Source organism: Schistocerca gregaria, chromosome 4 (genome assembly GCF_023897955.1).
Source record: "Schistocerca gregaria isolate iqSchGreg1 chromosome 4, iqSchGreg1.2, whole genome shotgun sequence".
Classification (NCBI taxonomy): Eukaryota; Metazoa; Arthropoda; class Insecta; order Orthoptera; family Acrididae; genus Schistocerca; species Schistocerca gregaria.
In genome coordinates this window covers 195,046,315-195,072,914 of record NC_064923.1, presented here as the reverse complement: position 1 = coordinate 195,072,914, position 26,600 = coordinate 195,046,315, and the positions used below count along the sequence as shown (strand labels likewise).

General features: G+C 43.0%; 1 protein-coding gene across 2 annotated transcripts in view; it reads right to left on the bottom strand.

Moving 5' to 3' along the window:
• LOC126267343 (uncharacterized) overlaps nt 1-15,129 on the bottom strand; it is a 160,331-nt gene extending 145,202 nt beyond the window's left edge. The window contains exon 1 of one of the 2 annotated variants that reach the window (XR_007548996.1): nt 14,519-15,094. Coding sequence is in view for 1 of the 2 variants with exons in the window: in XM_049972465.1 (XP_049828422.1) it covers nt 14,519-15,041 (523 nt within the window). In the remaining variant the exon portion in view is untranslated. Of the gene's footprint in view, nt 1-14,518 lie in introns of both variants that reach the window. The other variant, XM_049972465.1, reaches the window with a different exon arrangement.
• Between the last annotated feature and the right edge of the window lie 11,471 nt (nt 15,130-26,600).

Genomic DNA, 26,600 nt, shown 5'->3' with positions numbered 1-26,600 from the left:
TTGATGCATCTCCTTTGATGATCACCATCGTAGAAAGATCGAAATATAAAAATTCCGGACACAACGAACGTCACACAAAAGCAGGTTTGCAACAGCGACATTTCTTCGAATGAGTCTCACATGGGAGAAACGAACGTCGTTAACAATGCTGGAGATTTCACGCGTTGGCAATAATGTCGCGGCAAACCACGTACAACGGTTTACTTTTGTGAAAACTGGTGCTTGCAACTGATTATATATCAAGATACACTACAATCATTTCACCGAAAACAATTTCAAACAGTTTTCTCATTCGTTTGCTGTCTTTTTTTACTCTTACCCAGACATACAGTTAGTAGACAATTAAGGGCTACGTTATTTCATTACACAATGCAAAACATTCGTGTAGTGATCTTATAAGATCTTAATAAATGAAGGAAAAAAAATACTAATAATCGGGTTTCGAACACGCGGCGCAAAACTGCATTGGATTTTGTTTTCTGGAAGCTCATTGGATTTCCGTTTCACGTGGAACTGCAGCCAAGCTGCCTCGAGAACTGTCAAGTACGATAATGAGGGTACGTTTTGTGCTGTGCGTTACGCGCACATCGGCTAAGCGATAGTAACAAGACAACAGCTTCACCGGCGCATATAACTTGGACAACACTGGCCCGCCACCTGGTACAGCTAGTCTGCAGTGACGTGGCTAGCTGCAGTTCACACGTCAAAAAAAAGACGAGCGGAGGAGCAATACAGCTACGAATGTCATTTAATTTTTAAGCAGAATAAATACGCTCCTTAGACGACAATACGAAAACCGCAACACTTTATCGTTTTTAGATAACGTACTATTGTAATTAAAAAAGAAGAATGATGAAAATTCCTGACTTAACCACAGGGTAATTTTTCTGCATAAGCTGCGTGTAACGTAAGAGAGTATTGTAAGACTTCACCGACAGTTAAATACTGAAGCCACTGCTGGTATTACCTCCTTCCTTATCCGAATCCGAGAAATACATTTCAGTTCTGAAAGTGTGACCTGCTACGTTGATAACGAGCCTATACACAACAGAATCCACGAAGCCAACCGGGCGCAGCATTTTCTCTTCTTCTTTTATGATGAGCCGTTCTATATTCCGACAGCGTTCGGCAGTGGCGTGTGAAAGAGCTGCGTGCGTTAGTTTCAGTACGTCTGGCAGCTTAACAGTCTTGTTAACTTTAGGGGCCAAATCCCGCAGCTTGGCTCCAGATCAGTTCTGTTGGGTTCTTACTGTAATGGTACAGTAGCAAATGTGAAAATGCAGCATTTGTATGAGGTGCTCGATTCTGTGAAAATGATTGTTTTTCATGTTTCTGTGGTATAAAACAATGGGCATAGTCCAAATAATGAGGATTGTTTTTTATTTTTGTCTTAAAAATTTAAATTGTTGTGTTTTCTTAATTTAGACAACTTTTATGAAGAGTCTTTCATAAAACATCGATAATAAAAAAAAAAATTATTTGAAATGAAATGGAAACAGAAATTTCGTGTCCACTATGTAATTAGAAACAAGAAGACGTGCATTATTCACAAAACATGATGATGAGTTTTATAATTACGAGATGCAGGTATGTCAGACTGAACGAGAAAAAAATTTTACCTGGGAGATTTGAACCAACAGACTATTGGTTCACATTTCATTGCGTTACCGACTGCGCTACATGTTTTCAACATGGATTGGAGTACCACCTGCAGTGGTGAGACACATTAAGAACAGCCTATTTCTCGGCACTTTTTAGCCGTGTTCTACGCGTGTTTCACTACAGACAGAAAGCAATCTCAGCCACTCATACTGCCCATTATCAGCGAGACAATCGGAGCACAACGCTGCAGAGGCTATGACTGTACATGATGTTTGAAATAAAAACTACGTAGCTAAGGCGTGATTACGAAAAACGTTGATAGCTGTTAATACATTTGAATATCTTAAAGTTTCACTAAACGTAACTTAAGATATCTAACACATAAGTAGGACCTACTTCCAAGAGCGTAACAACACCAGTGTACTAGATCTACGGCTTCTGACCAATCATCGCGTTTGTGTTTGTTTATATCAGGTTTATTCTTATTATGAACGGATTATAGCCACTGTGCCACCGCTTGCAGTATGTACTCGATAAAAGGCACAAAATGTACTTCAGTGAATTTGAGCGTCCTTTTCTCTGGAACGGTCGAGTATCTGTGGATAAGCCGGCTAACATGTTCGCTTATTTTGAGTCCTCTTGCACTGAGCGAAGTTTCTAGGAAACAGGGTTATGGAATTTGCTGTGCTCTTCTTGTAAGCAATATGTCACTCACTCAGGTCGGTTGCTAGTTTGAATTACTAGTTTAAACGAGTAACTAAATGACACACGATTAGTGTAGCACGTTTCTCAAAAGTCTTTTGTTTTACTACAAGTAGTTACTCGTCGAGCCAGCAAACGATCTGGAAGAAACAGACTTTCGTTCCATATACTCTCATGTTCAGAAAAAAACAGACCACCTTGAACGACTAGAGATAGGTCGTTCGTATTCACAGGACATGTGGAACTTCTTTATTTAAATGTCTGTGTCTGTACTTATATTGCTGGATTACTGAAAAGATGAAACTTCTACGTTATTTGATTATGAATCAGCTGAGTAAGGCCGGCCTCGGTGGCCGTGCGGTTCTAGACGCTGCAGTCCGGAACCGCGGGACTGCTACGGTCGCAGGTTCGAATCCTGCCTCAGGCATGGATGTGTGTGATGTCCTTAGGTTAGTTAGGTTTAAGTAGTTCTAAGTTCTAGGGGACTGATGACCTGAGATGTCCCATAGTGCTCAGAGCCATTTGAACGATCTGAAGCTGAATAAAATTGAACGCACTGAGCCTACTTTCTCTTTACTTTTTCTTATCATGTCGACACTAACCCACAATATTATAGCGCAACGCAATCTGACTGCTCAGAAAAATTACAACCTGAATTCAAATAATTAATTCAAAAGAATGGCCCTGACTAAAAGTAAATCTTAACAATAACCTATACATTTCATTAAGCACTTACTTCACAAAAATCTTCATTACGCCAACTACTGCAATACAGCGAGCGTCAATGCTGCCAGCTAAATAAAAGATTCTAACTACTAAAGCCACTAACTTACTAATAGGCATGTGGTTAGCAAAGGAAAGATTTTTTTGCAAACCAAATAATGTATTTTTTTACCTTAATAATGTGACATCCAGTTCAAACACGAATATAAATCGTCATTGACATCAGTATATTTTCAATCTTCAAGTCGGATATTTCCAGATCGTTAGCCTACTCTAACACTTCAGACCTCTACCCTCCATCAATGCCAACTTCTCACATTTAACATCCATCACTGCTGGCTGTTCATCTCCAACTGCCCGACAGTACTGCCATTAGTAATGGGGAGCTCGTGAATGAGTCATTCAAATGAACGCTTCACTCTAGTGAAGTGTGAACTAACCACTCAATTTCAGTGAGCTGGTACTTCAAAAACTCTTCACAGACAGCACACTCCACACTTTTTTCTAGTTCGTTCACTCATTCTCTTCTCCTCCCCCTCTCCCGCTACATCGGCGCTACGTCACTCATTCTCCCTTTGCTTCAGTCCTCCCTCTACTGCCTGTCGACGAATCGCGTGGTGTTTGTGGGGAACGATAGGTTTACGAGTGGTTGGGGAGGTGTGGGGCGAGGGGAAAGCAGCGTCAGTTGCTTCCTGCAGTGCTGACATTTGTTGCAATTGACTATTGGTGCAATTAAACTTCACGTCTACGGATAGCCTACCGTTGGCAGCGCTTGCAGACAAATGAATATAAAAGATACAAACGAAGAAGCTGGCTGTGTGAGCACGCACAGCCAACATGAAAATAAAAGGTTTGTTAATGACACTGAAAAAGGGATTTTACTCGAAATCTTACCAATAACTACAGGTGACAGTTTACGTTTTGAATCTGGAGGGTTATTATTCCCAACAAAAATAAAATCTACAGGAAAACGTCTCGAATAATTACTTAACGTAAGTATATAGACTCTGTAACAGTGGTAAACATACTTATTCTATTTTGCATTAAATTTTAAAAGGAACATAAAATTGGACTGCATTTCGTTGGTAGCCCTAGCTTTCAGTACATGAATAGAACAAATAATGTTTCATTTGGCAGATAAAGACTTTTTTGGGCGCTTCATGAGAAAATGTCGAGCACGATTAAATGTAATACCTTCTTTATATGTGACAGACTTCTCTGTTTATCTTTTCTTTGTCCCTTTCGACCATGTTCTGTTTAACTCAGACGCTGTAAGACCGTAAAACGTTGCGTGCACATTACTGCATAGTTCGGCCACCTGTTGGTAAAATTATGAAGTATTACGAAGCTTTATTGTACGAGCGGGGGCGAAGTGAGCGTAGCCGAGGCTTAGCGGCGAACTGGGCAACTTCGCCAGGCTACCGTACTTCATGAATGAACTACTTCATTTGAACGCTTCACGGCAAAGAGTGAAATGAATGAAGTAGTTCACGGGAATGAACGAGTTCGACCCATCTCTTAACTGCCATCACTGCTGGTGACTAACTTCCAACTGCCCGACACTACTGGCGATTAACTTCCAACAACGAGTCCAACCAGCCACAGAGTCTCTTACAAAGAAAGCGCAGTCAGAGATCCAATGAAAAGCGCTACACAGCACTGCCAACACACAAGCAGCCCACTTACACATGTACTTAGTATGATCTGAAGAGATGATAAGCATTTGAACCATGTCGGCCCGCGGGTTCAAGGAAACATTGATACAGCGGCGCTACACCACATACTGGTAAAATGTGCCTGGGGCTTTCGTTGTCGCTATAAACCGAAGGCAGTGGATCAGTGTGACTTGAGTAGACTTGCAGGATGAGTCGTACACGTATGCGCGAACTGTTCCGTCAAATCAGTAAGTCTGAAAGACGGCGCGCTATTGGCATGAGAGAATGTGATGCATTCATCCGGGAAATTGCTGCTCATGTCAGAAGAAGTGCCTCGTCAGTGCAACGTGTGAGTGCAGAATGGTTCACGGAAGGCCGTAGAACACGACGAGATGGGTCAGGTCGTACCACCTAGACCATCCCCTAAGAAGATCGATATCTCATACGAATGGCAATGCAGAACAGATCTACGTCCTCCTGTCGCACGTCGTACACTATCAGGGGTGACAGCCCGTCACTGTTTATTACGGCATGGGTTAGGCCGGTATTACACTATCAAATTTCATTGTGCAATATCTTTGTCAAATATCTTTGTCAAAGAAATTTGATGGTGTAATAGGGAACTTTGTCAAATGTCGTCAAATATTTGATCAAATCTAGGGCCTCGCTGTAGATTTGATCAAAGAAGTCGCTTGTCTTCTGTACACTGTAATGTGACATGTTACCACGTGGAGCGCTAGCATCGCTGCAGCTTTCTGTCATCTGTAGTGCTTATATAAACATTGCCGGTAAATACAATTGGTGTGTACCGACAACTACAAAATTAACAGAGATGTATGAAGCTGATGAGGCGCTTTACAACGTGAGCTACCCTGCAACAAAAATAGATTAAGAAGATTGGAGACCTGACCTAACCTCACCTAACCTAACTCTCTCCTGTAGCAAGGAATCGGAATGTTACAGAGAGCCTGTCTTCGGCAGATATAGCAGTTCTTAAGTGAATATTGTGCTTTGTGATATGAGGATACACTTCATTGAGAACATACAGAAATGTATGCTCATCCATTCTTAAGTAATTGATGTACGACTTGACGTCCTCCACTATAAGCTCACGTAACAAGTTTTGTAGAATGCTTTTATTGTGTCGTCGTAAAAACCATGGCTTCACCCAGGTACGTTTCCTTATTTTTCCCTCGCTTCCCTTCCGCATGTGTACACAGTGCAATTGTGGTACTTGCAACTGCTGCGGTTAATAACAAGTTGTTCTTGTCAGTCATCTTGAACTTTGAAAAAAAAAAAAAAATGATGACAGTGTAATACCCCCTTTTAGCGCCACATCAAAGATCTTTGTCAAATATATTTGACGAATATTTGATCACATCTTTGATCAAATCTTTGACAAAGAAATTTGATAGTGTAATACCGACCTTACGTACGCGTCGTCCACTTCTTCGCCTACCTTTGACAAATGTGCAGAGACATGCTAGGCGAGATTGTGTGTGGAACGACGTCACTAGTGACAAGAATGTATCACATAGCATTTTCGAACGAATCCAGGTTCTGTCTGTTTGAAAATGATGGCCACATTTTGTTTCGCCACAGACAGGGGAAGCGGCATCATAGTGACTCCATTCGCAAAAGACATACAGTGCGAACTCAAGGTCTTATGGTGTGGAGTGCTACTGGTTACGAGCACAAATCACAGTTGACGTATCCGGGCCACTGTGAACTATGTGACCTCTGTGAATAACATCTTGCGACCCGTACCAGCAGCACCCTTTCTGCACAACACTCCAGACACCACTTTTCAGCAAGACAATGCATGACCACATGCTGCTCCACGAACACGTGCCTTATTGGTGTCACAGGATGCCAGCCTTTTGCCTTGACCGCCAGATGACCAAACCTGTAGTCAGTCGAAAATATCTGCGATATCGTGAAATGACAGTTACAGCGCTGTGATCCAATGCCAACCACCACAGGTGACTTTGGAACCAGGTGAATGCAGCATGGATTGCAATACCACGGGACGCCTTTTGCGCCTTATAAGCGTCGATGCCGTCATGCGTGGAGCAAGTTATCAGGGCCCATGGCGGATCCTGTGCCTACTAGGCAACAGGACACATGCTGAACCGAGGTGACTGAAATGCTAATCTTTACCAACGGACAAGTCCTGTGAATAATAAACTCCCTATCTCTAGTCGTTCAAGCTGCTCTGTTTTTTTCTGAACATGAGTGTACGTATTGCAGAAGATTTTGACTGATCCATGCTGTAATATTTTTATAGTACGATTATCTTTATTGTATTTAACTGGTTTTTTGCTCCCCACACACAAAATAAAACGTTTCATACTCCTAATCTTCTCTCATTTTAAAACTTCGCTTGTCTCCGATATAACTATGTATCGCTTACGAGACTTTTCCGGTAAAAAATTTGGATCAGACTTAGTTATGTAGGGAGGCCTTTGTCCAAGTGTGTATTTGTTTTTAGACAATTTTTTTATAGCCTCTACCATACAGTAGTACTGTTAAATTCGTTGACGCGCACTCCATTTGATTTTAAGATGCTGACCGCGCCATGCACAATTTCCTTTTAAATGTTACAATAACGAATGTGTTGCTTGCTTGCACAGTGATGAAACCCACGTAAAGGTCGTATATAGTCACAATAAAAAGTATATACAGGGGGATTCAGCTGCCCATACCGACGTCGTTTTTTGCGATTCGCAATTTTGTACCTGGCCTGCAAAACCCACGTGCGAGATTTTCATATTCGCTCTCTCGCTGCGCGAAAACTATTAGTCCTGCCGAAAAAATTAACAGAAACGTTTCGTAAGACATTCAATGCAGTTAAGTTTTGAACTGGGATACATTTTCGCTGGAGGCCATAGTGTTCTAGTTATTTGAGAAAAACGTATAAAATTAACCTTCAAAAGCACATCCACTCCCAAGCTCATGTACATTGTTTATGACACCCCCTCTTGGCGCAGCATACAAATTACCGACTACACGAACTATTTCTGATATTCGACCTTTTTTTGTCTCCATTGTCTGGTAGGAGGGAGTGCCATGAACAACGGAGAAATCCTGACTGGTGGGGGCTGAGTGTGGGAATAGTGGTATGTCTAAAGCTCACTTTCGTACATTTTTCTCGAATAATTCGAAAGCTACGGCTTGTAGCGAAAACGTATCCCAGTACAAAATTTAACTACATTAAATTCCCTACAATAAGGTCTTGTTCATTTTTTTCTGTAGGACTAATAGTTTGCGCGTAACAAGCATGAGGATATGGCAATTTCACCCACGTTTTTTTAATACCATATACAATATTGCGGGATGCACAGAACGAATATAACGTCATCGCTAGGGGCAACTGAATCAGAGGGTGTTACAAAAAAGTACGGCCAAACTTTCAGGAAACATTCCTCACACACAAATAAAGAAAATATGTTATGTGGACATGTGTGCGGCACCGCTTAATTTCCATGTTAGAGCTCATTTCAGTTTCGTCCACCTACGCTCAATGGAACACGTTATCATCATTTCATACGGGATACGCTACCTGTGCTGCTAGAACATGTGCCTTTACAAGTACGACACAACATGTGGTTCGTGCACGACGGACCTCCTGCACATTTCAGTCGAAGTGTTCGTACGCTTCTCAACAACAGATTCGGTGACCGATGGATTGGTAGAGGCGGACCAATTCCATGGCCTCCACGCTCTCCTGACCTCAACCCTCTTGACTTTCATTTATGGGGGCATTTGAAAGCTCTTGTATACGCAACTCTTCGTGTTCGTATTGTGGACGGCTGTGATACAATACGCCATTCTCCAGGGCTGCATCAGTGCATCAGGGATTCATGCGACGGAGGGTGGATGCATGTATCCTCGCTAAGGGAGGACATTTTGAACATTTCCTGTAACAAAGCGTTTGAAGTCACGCTGGTACGTTCTGTTGCAGTGTGTTTCCATCCCATGATTAATGTGATTTGAAGAGAAGTAATAAAATGAGCTCTAACATGGAAAGTAAGCGCTTCCGGACACATGTCCACAGAACATATTTTCTTTCTTTGTGTGTGTGGGGAATGTTTCCTGAAAGTTTGGCCGTACGTTTTTGTAACACCCTGTATATACATGGTGAGGCAAAAGTCAGGTAACCGAAAACGCAGTACAGTGTTTTGTAGCTTCAATGGTTTACACAAAGTAAAGACATTGTTCAAAGTGTCCTCCATTTCTTATTTAGGCAACGTTTAATAATTGATATACATATCTGGTTACATGGCTCCCCATTATTACCGAAAATGTCTTCAAATTGTTGTTCAATCAAATCCTTTAAATTCCGTAGGTTTAATAGTTCTGCAGTGAAAACATTGTCTTTCAGTGTCCCCAACACAAAAGAATCACACGGTGATCTTGGGGGCCTATCGCTTTTACCCGCCCCCCATCCACGCTTAAAACGTGTCATCAAAAAATGCACGGACATTTAATCCGTAAACAGTGGAACATCTTTTTGCTGGCAAATGAAGTTGTTCCGTACCGCAACAAGTACGGAGTTATTGACCAGTTCAACAATATCTCGTCTTAATTTTTCAAGAGACCTCTCCGTAGTCACGATCTCATTGAAAAACTAAGGGCCTATCACTTCTTTGTTGGGTCTGCCAGCCCAAACCGTGACTCCATGAACTTATAAGCTCTCCTCAAAACATATCGCGGATTCTCAGAAGACCAGTACAAGCACGTTGTGCTTGTTAACGTCTCTATTTAACTTGAAGCTTGCTTCATCACATCAAAGGATTGTTTTGTAGAAGTTAGGATCACTTCCATTGCAGATCACATGACGTACACAGAATTCATGTCTTCGATCATTATCTACACCGATTAGGACGTGTAGTAATGTAGGCTAATAAGGCTTCAGATGTAATGTTTATAATATTCTCCTTAAACTTGCCGCGCGGGAATGGCCGAGCGGTCTAGGGCGCTGCAGTCATGAACTGCGCGGCTGGTCCCGGCGGAGGTTCGTGTCCTTCCTCGGGCATGGGTGTGTGTGTTTGTCCTTAGGATAATTTAGGTTAAGTAGTGTGTAAACTTAGGGACTGATGACCTTAGCAGTTAAGCCCCATAAAGATTTCACATACATTTGAACTCCTTAAACTTCTGTCCGAAAATTATATTTCCTTAGAAGCTCTTCTTGTAGATTCCTTGGGTGATTAAACGAATGCCTGTGCAACAAGCTGCAGATATTCTTCACTAGTTACTAATTTTGGATGGCCACTGAGAGTAAGTCTGCTACTTAACCGGTCCACCTCGAACCTTCGATCTAATTTGTATATGGCTTGACCGGCCGCGGTGGTCTCGCGGTTCTAGGCGCGCAGTCCGGAACCGTGCGACTGCTACGGTCGCAGGTTCGAATCCTGCCTCGGGCATGGATGTGTGTGATGTCCTTAGGTTAGTTAGGTTTAAGTAGTTCTAAGTTCTAGGGGTCTAATGACCACAGCAGTTGAGTCCCATAGTGCTCAAAGCCATTTGAACCATTTTTGTATATAGCTTGCCTATGTAGAATTTTTCAACCGGAGATCCTCTTACGTCTTCATGATTTCGATTAAATTTGCACCACAGCTGTAAAGCAAATACAAGGAGCTCTGTAGATAATTTGTATTCATAATGTACACTTTTCACGCTCAGACTGTCAAAATTACAGACTAGTTCTGCCATTACCCTTCAAATCAATTTCACTGCGCACAGGTTTTACAATAAGCGGAATGTGACAAGAGGAATGATCAGCATTCACGGATATGACAGGAACAGTTATTTGAAGGAGAAAAGTCTGGTAAACAGTGACTCTGAAATGCATACCTTGGAGCTATGCGAACTTGTTTAGTAGAAGAGACATGTTCCACAGTAGTGAAGATGAAAAAGTGCTCTTAGCTCATAAGATATGCATTTCAGAGCCCATACTTAAGGGAATTTTTTCTTGTTTTGATCCATAACATCCAGTTTTCTCTCAAACGTTGGAAAACAGGTATGTAAGGACTAATTGTTACACCAAGTACTTTACATTCAAATAACTTTTTTTTTTAAATTAGCTCATACATGTGATAGGCCAACGGGCTTTCAGTGATGGTAACACCGATTATCTTCAGATCACCGAAGTTAAGCACAGTTGGTCTTGGCTAGCACTTGGATGGGTCACCATCCGGGTCTGCTGAGTGCTGGCAAGTGAGGTGCACTCAACCCTTGTGAGGCCCATTGAGGAGCTACTTTACTGAGAGGTAGCGGCACTGGTCACGAAATCTAACAACGGGCGGTAGAGCGATATGCTGACCACATGTCTCTCCACATCCGCATCCAGTGTCGCCCTAAGGGCTGAGGATGACACGGCGGCCAGTCGGTGCCGTTGGGCATTCAAGGCCCGTCCGGACGGTGGTTCTTTGTTTGCATATGTGATGACGGCATGAGAGGCACACCATCTCCCTGTCCAATTTATGACCAACTAAGATGTATGTCCGATTAAGACATCCAGTGTTTCAAGCAGTTGTGTCGCTGCAGAGTATTTGTACATTGATTTCAATATCCCGGTAAGTTAATCACTTCCAAAAAACGTTCTCTTGCTCTTTACCAGAACCATACTGTGATTTTGGAACGTCAATGAGCTGTTCACAATCTCCAACTGTAACCTTGGTTAGAAGTCTTTCTTCGTTGGGTCCCCGACATTTCATGCAGTTTTCCATCCCAGTGCACGGTAAGAAAAGCAAGGATATCGTTATCGAAAGCTGTTTTAATTGTTTGAGACCATTCTCTTCTTTTCTTCTGTCTAAATCTATAAAGAGAAGATTTATTAATATGGATCTCTTCTGTATTGTGACCAAGTGTCTCTCCTGTCGCCTAAAGCATAGGTATACGCAATCTCTTACACTCACTGGCATCTATCGAACGCAGCCGCTAATTTTTCAGTACTAAAATGTGTGGCGTCTCGCCTTGCAGCATTCTTCAATGACCTACTCTCAGAATTACGTTCTAGAAACTCAGCGTCAGCAACATGAATTTCATCTGAACTTAAAAGTGCCTTATATGATTTTTCAGATGATGGTGAAGGAAGTACAACAGAAGATATAAAAGAAGATGCTGTACTCTTTTGTTTCTCTTGCCTTTCCAGTTTATCAAGTTTTCTCTGCCTCACCCTTTCTTCCTTATCCGCAAGTATTCGGTCTACGCCTGCAAGATCGCCTTTACGCCCTGTCTCTCTCTCTCTCTCTCTCTCTCTCTCTGCCGAAATAGAAACATCGTGTCTTCTTCCAACTTGATTGTTTCAAGGGCATTGGCATGTGAGATATCAAATAAATTATCCAAATTATTTATGAACGTATCTTCTCGGCGCTTGAACACATATTGATACTTTATTGCGTTTTTCGCAATTTTCTCCACCTCGAATACAATTTAATACGTTTTTGTGGACAGTGCTGAACTGTTCTTATCGGAATTTTTGCTTTCTGCCGAAATATAATGCACTATTAAACCAGAAGTACAGCAGTTCCACAAATGGTTAATTTTAATTCCCGTATGTTGTATTATTTATTTGATGGTAAATCGCGCCCAGTTATTTGATGTTTTATATTTCCTATTAAAAACACACTTTCCTTGGCTAAGCGCAATTTATGTGAAATATTAGAGGCTGCAATATACGTAAGACATGATCCTTAACAAATAAATAACTGACTGCACTGCAAGCGCATATACTGATAAGCCGAGATGACGTCATCGCGACATCTGCGCTCAAGTCGGCACGAGTTACTTATGCTCCGATCGTAACAGAAGTTCGTACCGACGTGTTGTAGAGTCAAAACAATATTGCAGGGCGAGCGTTCAAAACTATTGGACACTCTGCTGCATATAAATAACTTCAACTAGAAATAAAGTCACACACAAACTATATATTGTGCGTGTGATTTTATTTCTTACTTGGAAGACATAATGTACGTGATTTTGTTTCTCGTTTCTTCCTGAAGTTGGTGTAAGTGATTATATTTCAAAATAAAATAGTCTGCACAGGAATATGACTTCCTTCAAATAGCATCTGTCTAATGGAAAGCAAACGAAAGCAGAAAGAAAGTATACCACTGTCATCTGTCGTCCTGAATCACAAACCGAAAGCACTAGTGGTTTCTTTCAGAGAAAGACTTACGTAGTACGTGATTTTTCAATTTGGTTGTGGCTCCGTCACATGCACGCGTACAAAACTAATTTACTCGGTTTTATGAAAATTAAGTAATTTTGATTGATTTGTCCAGGTGGATATCAGACAAGTCATGAGAAAGCTTTGAACATTTGGTCATATCTGCCCATACATGGACGATCAAACATACAAATGAGACGAGAACTGGAGCTTTTGAAGTGTGATGCTGCGGAATAATCCTTAGTACTTTGGTACACCAGATAGCTGAAGGATAGGTACTAATTCGAATTGGGAATAAAACAGATTTATGACACAAAATGGCTAAAAGACTGAAAGACCGATACGACACGTCGTGGGACATCAAGTAACAGTTAATTTGGTAAGGAAGGGAAGAATGGAGAATAAAAATTGTGAGGGGTATAATGGCGTGAATACAGTAATACAAAGAGATGTGGAGTGCAGTTGATATGGAAATATGAAAAGACTCACACAACGTGCACTAGCGTCGACAGCCGCATCGATCTAGTCTTCAGAATCATTACTTTATCAACAAGAACAGCGTATAAAATCAATCACTAAGGTTTAAATGAACCAACAAACTCTTCTCCAGAGTTAAGGCAGAATAACTTTAAAATGGCAGCAGTTGCTATTAAAACTGAATTGGTAACAAATATGTGATCTACTAAACAGACGTTGAAGGTAACGAAATGAAATACAGTCATTTATCAACGTCCAGGTTCCTCATTTTAGCAGGTGACGAACGTTTCTTAGAAAATTTGAGTAGTGAGCACAGAATTGAACTCTTTGGCCAGTGGCCCAGTGAATCGTAAAGGGCGATCAAAAAAGTTCCGTTCGGAGGCCTTACAGTCCAGACTCGGTATGGTAATCAGGCAAAATCGCCTTGAACACTGAAACAGTATCGCACTGACGCAGCAGGTTGAAAATCCCCTGTTGATACAACACTGTGCCCTGTTGCTTGGAGAAGCCCATAACTGCCTGCCGCCAAACCTCGTCAGACAGGAATAATCGACCCCTCAAGGGCTTTTTTAAGGGGCCGAAGGCGTGATAACAGCACAGGGAGAGACCAGAACGATATGGCGGACGCTCGAGTCTCTCCAGCTTGAGTTGGCGCCAGTTTTGGGTTACGACATTTGCGATATGGGGACGTGCGTTATCGCGAAGCAGCATCAATCCTTGGCGCAGTTTACCTGGACATGGGGACGCTTCGACTGGCATGTTGTCCCATACACATTGTTCATTCTCCGATGGATGGCTACTGGCGTTTGTCCTTCTGCAGCGAAGATAAGAATGACAGCACATTGGTCCTGTGTGGTCTCACGTGGTAATAACATCGCCACAGTGACGTTTCCACATCTACCGCATGCACGTCGGAAAGACAGGAATGCCGCCCTAATCCCTTGTCTACTTATTGGTGCTTTTATACCCGCATCGGAGTCGCGCCACGTTACGCTGCAGCAACGACCTCAAACGGAAACTTTTTGATCGTGCCTGCAATATTTTCTATGGCCTCACTGGAACGAGCTCAAGTGCGATTCTGCGCTCGTTTTGTTTGGTCTAATACCGCATTTGATCCAGCAATGCATATCCGATGACCGCTCTGCCGATGCGATCATAATTACTAATAAACAAAGCAATTTCTTACCTCGCTTCTTCACAAACATCTGCTGCTTAAGAGTGTTCTCCTGCACCACTTCCTTCATCTTGATATCGCCCAAGACATAGGTGACGTTGCCGACGGTGACTGCCTGTGAATCTGACACTTCCAGATGCTCCAAGGTCTGTTCACCGTGCAACAGAGAAGACAGCAACTCCAAGACGTCTCCTTCGCTCTGTATGACGCCGTCTTCTTCTGCTCTCTCCTGTTCCCGCGATGCACCGGGGTCGACATGCTCAGTAATCGACTGGCAAGTGAGTCTGTCATGCAGCTGTTCAGAGCTGTCCAGATCCTCTGTGGTACGGCTGGTGGCAGAGTGGGAGGAAGGTTCGCAACTGTCCGCCTGGCCCTCGGCGCCGTCAGACTTGTCGCTGTCATCAAAATCATCGTCTCTCCCAGAGGCTCTCTCATACGCATTACACCTTCGTTCGCCTGAGGTCACACCTCCGAGCAGACTCCTGCAGGTTGAGGGCAGCTGTTCTCGGAACAGTGACAGCTCTCCTGCTGCCATAGCAACGACGACGACGCGCAAATCACTAACCAAGGCCAGAAGCGAGCGACGCCGGCAGACTGGTAGAACGCGGCTCGCGACCTGATAACAAGTGCAGCGTCTACCCCTCTTCCCTACTCCCCTCCTCCGGCGCAGCCCCACCACTAACGTCCTTCCTGTCCCCTCCTTGCAGTCTGCGAGACTGACACACTGTTCGTTTTTCGCAGACGTTATGCATTCGACGTCGGCGTGTAGCTTGAAGAGTAGAAGCGTAAAAGAGAGCGAATGCAAGACAGGAGCACGGCGAGGAAAACCTTACGCTCGTAAGGGATAGGGAGAAGAAAGAAGAAGCTGCGACAGGCACTCTAAAGCAAAATAGCTACAAAATATTAGCAGCTGCAAGCATCTGGTAGATTCCATCTCTTTCATTGGCGAGTGCGATGTGGCCTAGTTGTGGTAACATTTCGTAATACACACTCCTTTCCAACGCTACACTGAAACTAGGACATCTCTATTGTAACTCCCGCGATAATTACCAACACCATGGTCATTATAAGACGCAAGTTGACTAGCCTGCTTTATGAGTTGTATTTTGAACTATGAAATGTCGCTGATGACAGTTACCACATGCAATTTCTTAACAAAGCTGATGAACAGGCTAATAAATTACAACAATATATGGAATCTAGGCAAAAGAAAACCGTTTCAGTTTTGATCTCAAACAAAACACAGATCGAATCTACAGACAATGCCTCTACACCAGGTAAATTCTGTCATAGAGTGTGAACAACACTTTCTACAACTATGTCTAGAGCGACGTAGATACTCCGCAAGCCACCGTACGGTGCGTGGCGGAGGGCACCCTGTACCACTACTAGTCATTTCCTTTCCTGTCCCACCTGTAAATAGAGCGAGGGTAAAACGACTGTCTTTATGCATCCGTATGAGAGATAATTTTATCTTATTTTCGTGGTCCTTTTGCGCAACGTACATTGGCGCCAGCAGAATCATTCGGCAGTCAGTTTCAAATGCCGGTTCGCTAAATTTTCTCACTAATGTTCTTCGAAACGAACGTCGCCTTCCCTTCAGGAAGCATCGCTCCCGGAGCATCGCCGGAAACTTGCGTGTTGTTCGAACCTACCGGTAACATATCTAGAAGCCCGCCTCTGAATTATACTACTGGCCATTAAAATTACTACACCACGAAGATGACGTGCTACAGACGCGAAATTTAACCTAACCGACAGGAAGAAGATGCTGTGATATGCAAATGATTAGCTTTTCAGAGCATTCACACAAGGTTGGCGCCGGTGGCGACACCTACAACGTGCTGACATTAGGAAAGTTTCCAACCGATTTCTCATACACAAACAGCAGTTGACCAGCGTTGCCTGGTGAAACGTTGTTGTGATGCCTCATGTAACGAGGAGAAATGCGTACTATCACGTTTACGACTTTGATAAATGTCGGATTGTAGCCTATCGCGATTACGGTTTATCGTATCGCGATATTACTGCTCGCGTTGGTCGAGATCCAATGACTGTTAGCAGAATATGGAATCGGTGGGTTCAGGAGGGTAATACGGAACGCCGTATTAAAAAGGCCTCGTATCACTAGCAGTCGAGATGACAGGCATCTTATCCACATGGCTGTAACGGATCGTGCAGCCACGTCTCGATCCCTGAGTCAACAGATGGGGACGTTTGCAAGACAACAACCATCTGCACGAACAGTTCTACGACGTTTGCAGCAACATGGACTATCAGCTCGGAGACTATGGCTGCGGTTACTCTTGACGCTGCATCACAGACAGGAGCGCCTGCGATGGTGTACTCAACGACGAACCTGGGGGCACGAATGGCAAAACATCATTTTTTCGGATGAATCCAGGTTTTGTTTCCAGCATTATGATGGTCTCATCGGTGTTTGGCGACATCGCGGTGAACGCACATTAGAAGCGTGTATTCGTCATCGCCATACTGGGGTATCACCTGGAGTGATGGTGTAGGGTGCCATTGGTTACATGTCTCGGTCACCTCTTGTTAGCATTGACGGCACTTGGAACAGTGGACGTTATATTTCAGATGTATTACTACCTGTGGCTCTACCCTTCATTCGGTACCTGCGAAACCATTCTTTTCAACAGGATAACGCACGACCGCATGTTGCAGGTCCTGTACGGACCTTTCTGGATACAGAAAATGTTCGACTGCTGACCTGGTGAGTACATTCTCCAGATCTCTTACCAACTGAAAACGTCTGGTCAATGGTGGCCGAGCAACTGGCTCATCACAATATGCTTGTCACTACTCTTGATGAACTGTGGTATTGTGTTGAACTTGCATGGGCAGCTATACCTGTACACGCCATCCAAGCTCTGTTTGACTCAATGCCCAGGCGTATCAAGGCCGTTATTACGGCCAGAGGTGCTTGTTGTGGGTATTCATTTCTCAGGATCTAAGCACCCAAATTGCGTGAAAATGCAATCACATGTCAGTTCTAGTATAATATATTTGTCCAATGAATACCCATCTATCATATGTATTTATTCTTGGTGTAGCAATTTTAATGGCCAGTAGTGTACTTCAATGTCCTCCTTCAATCTGACCTGGTACAGATCCCAAACCCTCGAGCAGTATTAAAGACTATGTCGCACCAGCGTCCTGCATGCGTCTCCTTTACAGATGAACCATACTTTCCTAAAATTCCCACAGTAAACTAAAGTCGACTTTTCGCCTTCCCTACCATAATTACCACAATCCTCAAATGTGCGTTCCATTTCATATTATTTTGCAACGTTAGGCCCTTATACAGGGCGTTACAAAAAGAATATACGTGTTTCGAATGCATTAAACTTCAAGACATATGAATATGAACCTTTACACGCATATTTACGAACCTCTCAAGTTCAGATTACAGATGTTCAATATGTCCTCCATCAGTGACACGAACAATATCATATCGATACTCAAATTCCTTCCATACTCAGGCAAGCACGTCCTTTGTCACCGACGTTATGACAGTACGGGTTCGGTTCTACAGCTTTTCCATGTTCAGTGGAGGGTGTTAAATCCGGTGACTGTGGAGCGTAGCTGAGACATGCTAAGCCGCTAGCTCCTTGACGACCAATTCAGTGGTTCGGTAGAGTGTTATTCGGATACTCACGCACTTGACAATTCGTCAGGGAGTGCTCTGCCTTGTTGAAAAATGAAGTTGTCCTCGTGCAGCCTCGACAACAACCAGTTTTGTAACAGCGAGATACTGCTGACCGTTAACGGCGTTTCCATCAAAGAAGAATGAGCTGTTAACTGATGATCGGTATATCTCACAAAACACATTGACTTCGGGCGAATCTCGTACATGTTCAGTGACTGCATGAGGGTTCTGTAGTCCCCAAATTCGAACACCGTGTTTGTTAACCTGACCGCTAACATGGAAAGTCGCTTCACCACTGAACACGATGCGTTGTGCAAAAGTGTTAGCATTGTCAGTAGCATCAAGAATATCGTTACAAAATGCCACACGTTTGTGACTATCTTTAGGACGCAGGGTTTGTAATAGCTGTAACTTGTACGGCTTCATAAGCAACCGACGTCTCGAAACACGCCAAATTTTTGTTGTAGGCAGTTGTAACTCCCGACTGGCACGACGAGTTGATTCTGAAAAACTACGCTGGAAAGCGGTTTGAATTCGTGCAACATTTACTTCAAGGACACGAGGGCGGCAAAACTGTTTGGTCTACATACACATCCTGTGTCTATTAACTGTCCATACCATCTGCGAATGTTCCACCCATTCGGAGGATCAATTTGGTACCTCAGCTCGAAACGTCTTTGCACACACAAAATGATTTCTGCTGCGGAGTAGCCATTTTAAACATATGACGGTTACCGAGCAAAACAGAAGACAACTGACATCTAGCGGCTATTAATATAAACTAGACTATTGTATTCGTTTCTCCAATAGCCGAGCCAAGGCGCAGCGATCGATAGTTTGGACAAAAGAATACTTTGTAATACGTATATTTTTTTTGAAATAACCTGTATTTAAACGACTGACTGTGTCAAGCAGGACACTACTAATGCTGTATTCGAACATTACGGATTTGTTTTTCCTACTTATTTGCATTAACTTACATTTTTCTACTTATAGCTAGCTGCCATTCATCACACCAAATCGAAATTCTACTTAGGACTTAACTTCGACAGCTTACCGTACACCGCAGCATCATCAGTGAACGTCAGCAGATTGCTGCACACCTCGTCCGCAAAATCATTTATGTATGTATAGAGGACAACAGCGATCCTGGGCACGCCTGACGATACACTTGTTTCGAACGCTCGCTGTCGAATACAACATAATGGGTTCTGGTACTTAATAAATCTTCGAGTCCATCACATATCTGTTAACATATTCCATACGCTCGTACCTTCGTTAACAGCCTGCAAATGGGCACCGTGTCAAATGCTTCCCGGAAATCTAGAAACATGGAATCTGGTTGTTGCTCTTCATCCGTAGTTCGCACTATATCATGTGAGAAAAGAGGAAGCTGAGTTTCGCACGAACGAAGCGTTCTAAAACCATCATGATTCGTGGACATAAGCTTCTCAGTCTCAAGACAATGTATGACATTCGAACTGACAGTATGTTCAAGGATTCCGCAGCAAACCGAAGTTCGGGAAATTGGTCTGTAATTTTGCATGTCCGTTCTTTTACGCTTCTTATACAGAGGAGTCACCTCCGCTGTGTTCCAGTTACTTGGGACTTTGTGCTGGCTGAGAGATTTGCGATGAATGCGAACTAGATAAGAGGCCTATGTCGTAGAGTACTCTTTGCAAAACCGAATTCGGATTCCATCCGGACCTGGTGACTTATTCGCTTTCAAATCTCCCAGTTGCTTCTCTAAGCCAAGGATGCTTTTTGCTATGTTATCCATGCGGGAGTCTGTCCAGTGGTCAAATGACGGTATGTTTGTACAATATACTTACGTGAATGATTTCTTGAACGCGAAATTTAAAACTAAGGCTTTCGTTTTGCTGTCTTCAACTGCCAAACCTGGCTGGTCAACAAGGGACTAAATGGAAGCCTCGGCCCGCTTAGCGGTTTTACATAGAACCAGAATTTTCTCGGTTTCTCTGCCAGGTCTTTTGCTAAGATATAACGGTGGTAGTAGTAGTATGCTTCGCGCATAGATATTTTCACAGAGGCACGAATCTCTACTAAGCTTTGTATGTCGTCATTTGTGCGTTCTCTCTTGAACCGAGAGTGCAACAGTTTCTGCTTCCTCAGCATCTTCCGAATTTGTTATTAAACCATGGCGGGTCTTCTCCGTCTTTTACCCATTTACTAGGCCATGATTTACACTCTGCCTTAACTTTGTCCATAATCCCTCTACGTCCCCCTAGTGGAACTAAGTGACATTAATTCACTCTTTAAGTGAGATGCTAACAACTGCTTAAAGCTGCTCTATCTAGCAGAAACACTCTCCTAGCCTTGTTGAATGATTTATTAACTTTCATAACCATAGTTGCTGTAGTGACATAGTGATCACCAAGCCCTGCTGCTGCTGCTGATGATGATGATGTTAGGTTTGTGGGGCGCCGAACTGCGCAGTCATCAGCGCCCGAGCAAAGTCTCCATGTTTACACAGTCCAATTTCTACAAAATCTAATCTAGCCACTGTTACGAATGATGATGGTGATGATGATGATGATGATGATGATGATGATGATGATAAAACGATGAGGACAATACAAACACCTAGTTCCCGGGCAGGAAAAAATCACCAACCCGGTCGGGAGTCGAACCTGGGACCCCGTGATCCAGAGACAACAACATTGCCCACTAGACCACGAGCTGCGGACATCGCAAATACCTGTTTCTATACTGACATTGTCGATAAGGTCCGGCCTATTAGAAGCTACGTGGTCTAAGATATTTCCATTACATGTGGGCTGCTAACCAAACTCCTCAAGGCAGTTTTCAGAAAACGAGTTCAAAAGTATTTCACACGACTAGCTGTACCACCCCGCAATGAATCCATAGACATCCCAGTCTATACTTGGTAGCTTAAAGTCACCTCCAACTACACACAACGACAAAAGTTTTGCATCAGTCCGCTTCCCAGAACTCTGGAAAATAGACGTTGACTGTGGATATTGTATCACAGACACAGTCCCTTTGACTGTTCAGAAATGTCACTAAACCCGCTCAAAGATGTAAACAACCATGCATGAGCAACGACTGTTAGATGGAGGGGATCCGACAGCCGATCAGTTCCAGTCATTCCACCAGGAAGGAGGTACACGGCTCGTATTGTCTGTAGTTCAAACATGCCTAGACGGTCAATACCGCGGTCTGATCACGTCCACATTCTTACTTTGTGCCAGGAAGGACATCAACAAGGGAAGTGTCCAGGCGTCTCAGTGAACCAAAACGATGTTGTCCGGACATGGAGGAGATACAGAGAGACAGAAACCTTCGATGACATGCCTTGCTCAGATCGCCCAAGGGCTACTACTGCAGTGGATGACCGTTAACTACGGATTATGTCTCGGAGGACCCCTGACAGCAACGCCACCATGTTGAATAACGCTTTTCGTACAGCCACAGGACGTTGCGTTACAACTCAAACTGTGCGCAATAGGCTGCATGATGCGCAACTTCATTCCCGACGTCGATGGCAAAGTCCATCTTTGCAACCGCGACACCATGCAGCGCGGAACAGATGGGCCCAACAACACGGCGAATGGGCCACTCAGGATTGGCATCACATTCTCTTCACCGTTGAGTGTCTCATATGCCTTCAACGAGACAGTCGTCGGAAATGTGTTTGGAGGCAAGCAAGTCCGGCTAAACGCCTTAGACACAATGCCCAACGAGTGCAGCAAGGTGGAGGTTCCCTGCTGTTTTGGGGTGGAACAATGTGGAGCTGACGTACGCCGCTGGTAGTCATAGAAGGCGCCGTAACGGCTGTACAATACGTGAATGCCATCCTCCGACCGATAGTGCAACCATATCGGCAGCATACTGAGGAGGCATTCGTCTTCATGGATGACTATTCGCGCCCCCATCGAGCACATCTTTTGAATGACATCCTTCGGGATAACGACATCGCTCGATTAGAGTTGTTGTTGTTGTTGTGGTCTTCAGTCCTGAGACTGGTTTGATGCAGCTCTCCATGCTACTCTATCCTGTGCAAGCTTCTTCATCTCCCAGTACCTACTGCAAACTACATCCTTCTGAATCTGCTTACTGTATTCACCTCTTGGTCTCCCTCTACGATTTTTACCCTCCACACTGCCCTCCAATACTAAATTGGTGATGCCTTGATGCCTCAGAACATGTTCTACCAACCGATTCCTTCTTCTGGTCAAGTTGTGCCACAAACTTCTCTTCTCCCCAATCCTATTCAATACTTCCTCATTAGTTATGTGATCTACCCATCTGATCTTCAGCATTCTTCTGTAGCACCACATTTCGAAAGCTTCTATTCTCTTCTTGTCCAAACTATTTATCGTCCATGTTTCACTTTCATACATGACTACACTCCATACAAATACTTTCAGAAATGACTTCCTGACACTTAAATCTATACTCGATGTTAACAAAATTCTCTTCTTCAGAAACGCTTTCCTTGCCATTGCCAGTCTACATTTTATATCCTCTCTACTTTCGACCATCATCAGTTATTTTGCTCCCCAAATAGCAAAACTCCTTTACTACTTTAAGTGTCTCATTTCCTAATCTAATTCTTTAAGCATCGCCCGACTTAATTCGTCTACATTCCATTATGCTCCTTTTGCTTTTATTGATGTTCTTTTTATATCCTCCTTTCAACACACTATCCATTCCGTTCAACTACTCTTCCAGGTCCTTTGCTGTCTCTGACAGAATTACGAAGTCATCGGCGAACCTCAAAGTTTTTATTTCTTCTCCATGGATTTTAATACCTACTCCAAATTTTTCTTTTGTTTCCTTCACTGCTTGCTCAATATACAGATTGAATAACATCGGGGAGAGACTACAACCCTGTCTCACTCCCTCCCCAAGCACTGCTTCCCTTTCATGTCCCTCGACTCTTATAACTGCCATGTAGTTTCTGTACAAATTGTAAATAGCCTTTTGGTCCCTGTATTTTACCCCTGCCACCTTCAGAATTTGAAAGAGAGTATTCCAGTCAACATTGTCAAAAGCTTTCTCTAAGTCTACAAATCCTAGAAACGTAGGTTTGCCTTTCCTTAATCTTCCTTCTAAGATAAGTCGTAGGGTCAGTATTGCCTCACGTGTTCCAACATTTCTACGGAAGCCAAACTGATCTTCCCCGAGCTCGGCTTCTACTAGTTTTTCCATTCGTCTGTAAAGAATTCGTGTTAGTATTTTGCAGCTGAGAATTATTAAACTGATAGTTCGGTAATTTTCACATCTGTCAACACCTGCTTTCTTTGGGATTGGAATTATTATAGTCTTCTTGAAGTCTGAGGGTATTTCGCCTGTCTCATACATCTTGCTCACCAGATCGTAGAGTTTTGTCAGGACTGGCTCTCCCGAGGCCGTCAGTAGTTCCAATGGAATGTTTTCTACTCCGGGGGCCTTGTTTCGACTCAGGTCTTTCAGTGCTCTGTCAAACTCTACACGCAGTATCGTATCTCCCATTTCATCTTCATCTACATCCTCTTCCAAATCCATAATATTGTCCTCAAGTACATCGCCATTGTATAGATCCTCTATATACTCCTTCCACCTTTCCGCTCTCTCTTCTTTGCTTAGAATTGGGTTTCCATTTGAGCTCTTGATGTTCATACAAGTGGTTCTCTTATCTCCAAAGGTCTCTTTAATTTTCCTGTAGGTAGTATCTATCTTACCCCTAGTGAGACAAGCCTCTACATCCTTACATTTGTCCTCTAGCCATCCCTGCTTAGCCATTTTGCACTTCCTGTCGATCTCATTTTTGAGACGTCTGTATTCCTTTTTGCCTGCTTCATTTACTGCATTTTTATATTTTCTCCTTTCATCAATTAAATTCAATATTTCTTCTGTTACCCAAGGATTTCTAATAGCCCTTGTCTTTTTACCTACTTGATCCTCTGCTGCCTTCATTACTTCATCCCTCAAAGCTACCCATTCTTCTTCTACTGTATTTCTTTCCCCCATTCCTGTAAATTGTTCCCTTATGCTCTCCCTGAAACTCTGTAAAACCTCTGGTTCTTTCAGTTTATCCAGGTCCCATCTCCTTAAATTCCCACCTTTTTGCAGTTTCTTCAGTTTTAATCTACAGGTCATAACCAATAGATTGTGGTCAGAGTCCACATCTGCCCCTGGAAATGTCTTACAATTTAAACCTGGTTCCTAAATCTCTGTCTTACCATTATATAATCTATCTGATACCTTTTAGTATCTCCAGGGTTAATCCATGTATACAACCTTCTTTCATGATTCTTAAACCAAGTGTTAGCTATGATTAAGTTGTGCTCTGTGCAAAATTCTACCAGGCGCCTTCCTCTTTCATTTCTTTGCCCCAGTCCATATTCACCTACAACATTTCCTTCTCTCCCTTTTCCTACTACCGAATTCCAGTCACCCATGACTATTAAATTTTCATCTCCCTTCACTATCTGAATAATTTCTTTTATTTGATCATACATTTCTTCAATTTCTTCGTCATCTGCAGAGCTAGTTGGCATATAAACTTGTACTACTGTAGTAGGTGTGGGCTTCGTACATATCTTGGCTACAATAATGCGTTCACTTTGCTGTTTGTAGTAGCTTACCCGAATTCCTATTTTCCTATTCATTATTAAACCTTTTCCTGCATTACCCCTATTTGATCTTGTGTTTATAACCCTGTAGTCACCTGACCAGAAGTCTTGTTCCTCCTGCCACCGAACTTCACTAATTCCCACTATATCTAACTTTAACCTATCCATTTCCCCTTTTAAATTTTCTAACCTACCTGCCCGATTAAGGGATCTGAATGGGGAACGATTTTATCTCCGGAATATTTTACCCAAGAGGTCGCCATCATCATTTTATCATACAGTAAAGCTGCGTGCCCTCGATTAGAGTAGCCAACATGTTCTCCAAGCATTAACCCTATCGAACATGCCTGGGATAGATTTAAAAGGGCTGTTTACGGATGACGTGACCCTCCAACCACTCTGAGGGATCTAAGCCGAATCGCCGTTGAGAAGTGGGACAATCTGGACCAACAGTGCCTTGATGAACTTGTGGATAGTATGCCACGAGGAATACAGGCATGCATCAATGCAAGAGGACGTGCTACTTGGAAGGGCAGAAATGATGTTTATGTTGATCTCTATCCCAATTTTCGGTACAGGGTCCCGAAACTCTCGGGATCGAGGTGATGCAACACCTATTTTGATGTGTTTAGTATTGCACGATCTGGCTATTTACACTGTACTGACAGTAGACTTTCTTCGAATGACTAGAACTGTCACAGCGGAATCGGAAGACCGGTAAAAACATCCTACAATTAAACTTGCTTTCACTTTCACCCGTTATACTCTACCACATAAATTCACTGTCGCACTCCACTTTGATCTCAACAGAGACAATTATTTTTGTCAACTGCAATGAAGACTGCTCCTCCTATGGCCTCTAATGTGTCTTTCCGATACACGTTTCACGACACGCTAAATTGTTGTTGTTGTTGTCTTCAGTCCTGAGACTGGTTTGATGCAGCTCTCCATGCTACTCTATCCTGTGCAAGCTGCTTCATCTCCCAGTACCTATTGCAACCTACATCCTTCTGAATCTGCTTAGTGTATTCATCTCTTGGTCTCCCTGTACGATTTTTACCCTCCAATGCTAAATTTGTGATCCTTTGATGCCTCAAAACATGTCCTACCAACCGATCCCTTCTTCTAGTCAAGTTGTGCCACAAACTTCTCCTCTCCCCAATCCTATTCAATACCTCCTCATTAGTTACGTGATCTACCCATCTAATCTTCAGCATTCTTCTGTAGCAACACGCTAAATATCTCGGAGATTTCCACTTCGGGTTTCAGCGGTAAGGAGCTGAGCTCAAACAACACTTACTCCCAGACTGAAAAAACATCAAGAATTTAATTATTAGTACCAAAATAGCATGTACCACGGCCAAACTAAACCACAACACACAGAATCGGAGGCACCAACAGTGCCTTCGCTTCACGTGACCATCGACTTGGTTGTCGAGCGAACGACTAACGAAAAAAGAATAATGAGCAAGCCGGTAACTCGATGAGGCTAAACAAGTGGCCGGATGCAACTAATTATCGCTAATAGCGCGAGCCCGCAAATTTCTATGAACGTCGTAAATACATTCACTGTAACCTCAACCGCGTCCGCGATGCGATAATGCCCACATTTGACAAATTTAGAATTAATTATCTAACTAGAAATTATGAGTCTAACGAGTTAGTGGTAATGAGTTTTTTTTAAAACTAAATCGTAATCGAACGCTTCATAATTTTACCCCTACCCTCACAGAAAATTTCATTTTACCCCTCAGAAGGTAATTATACCCAGGTTGGCAACCACTGATCTAAACTGTCTCCATGAACATCATTCATCTCCATG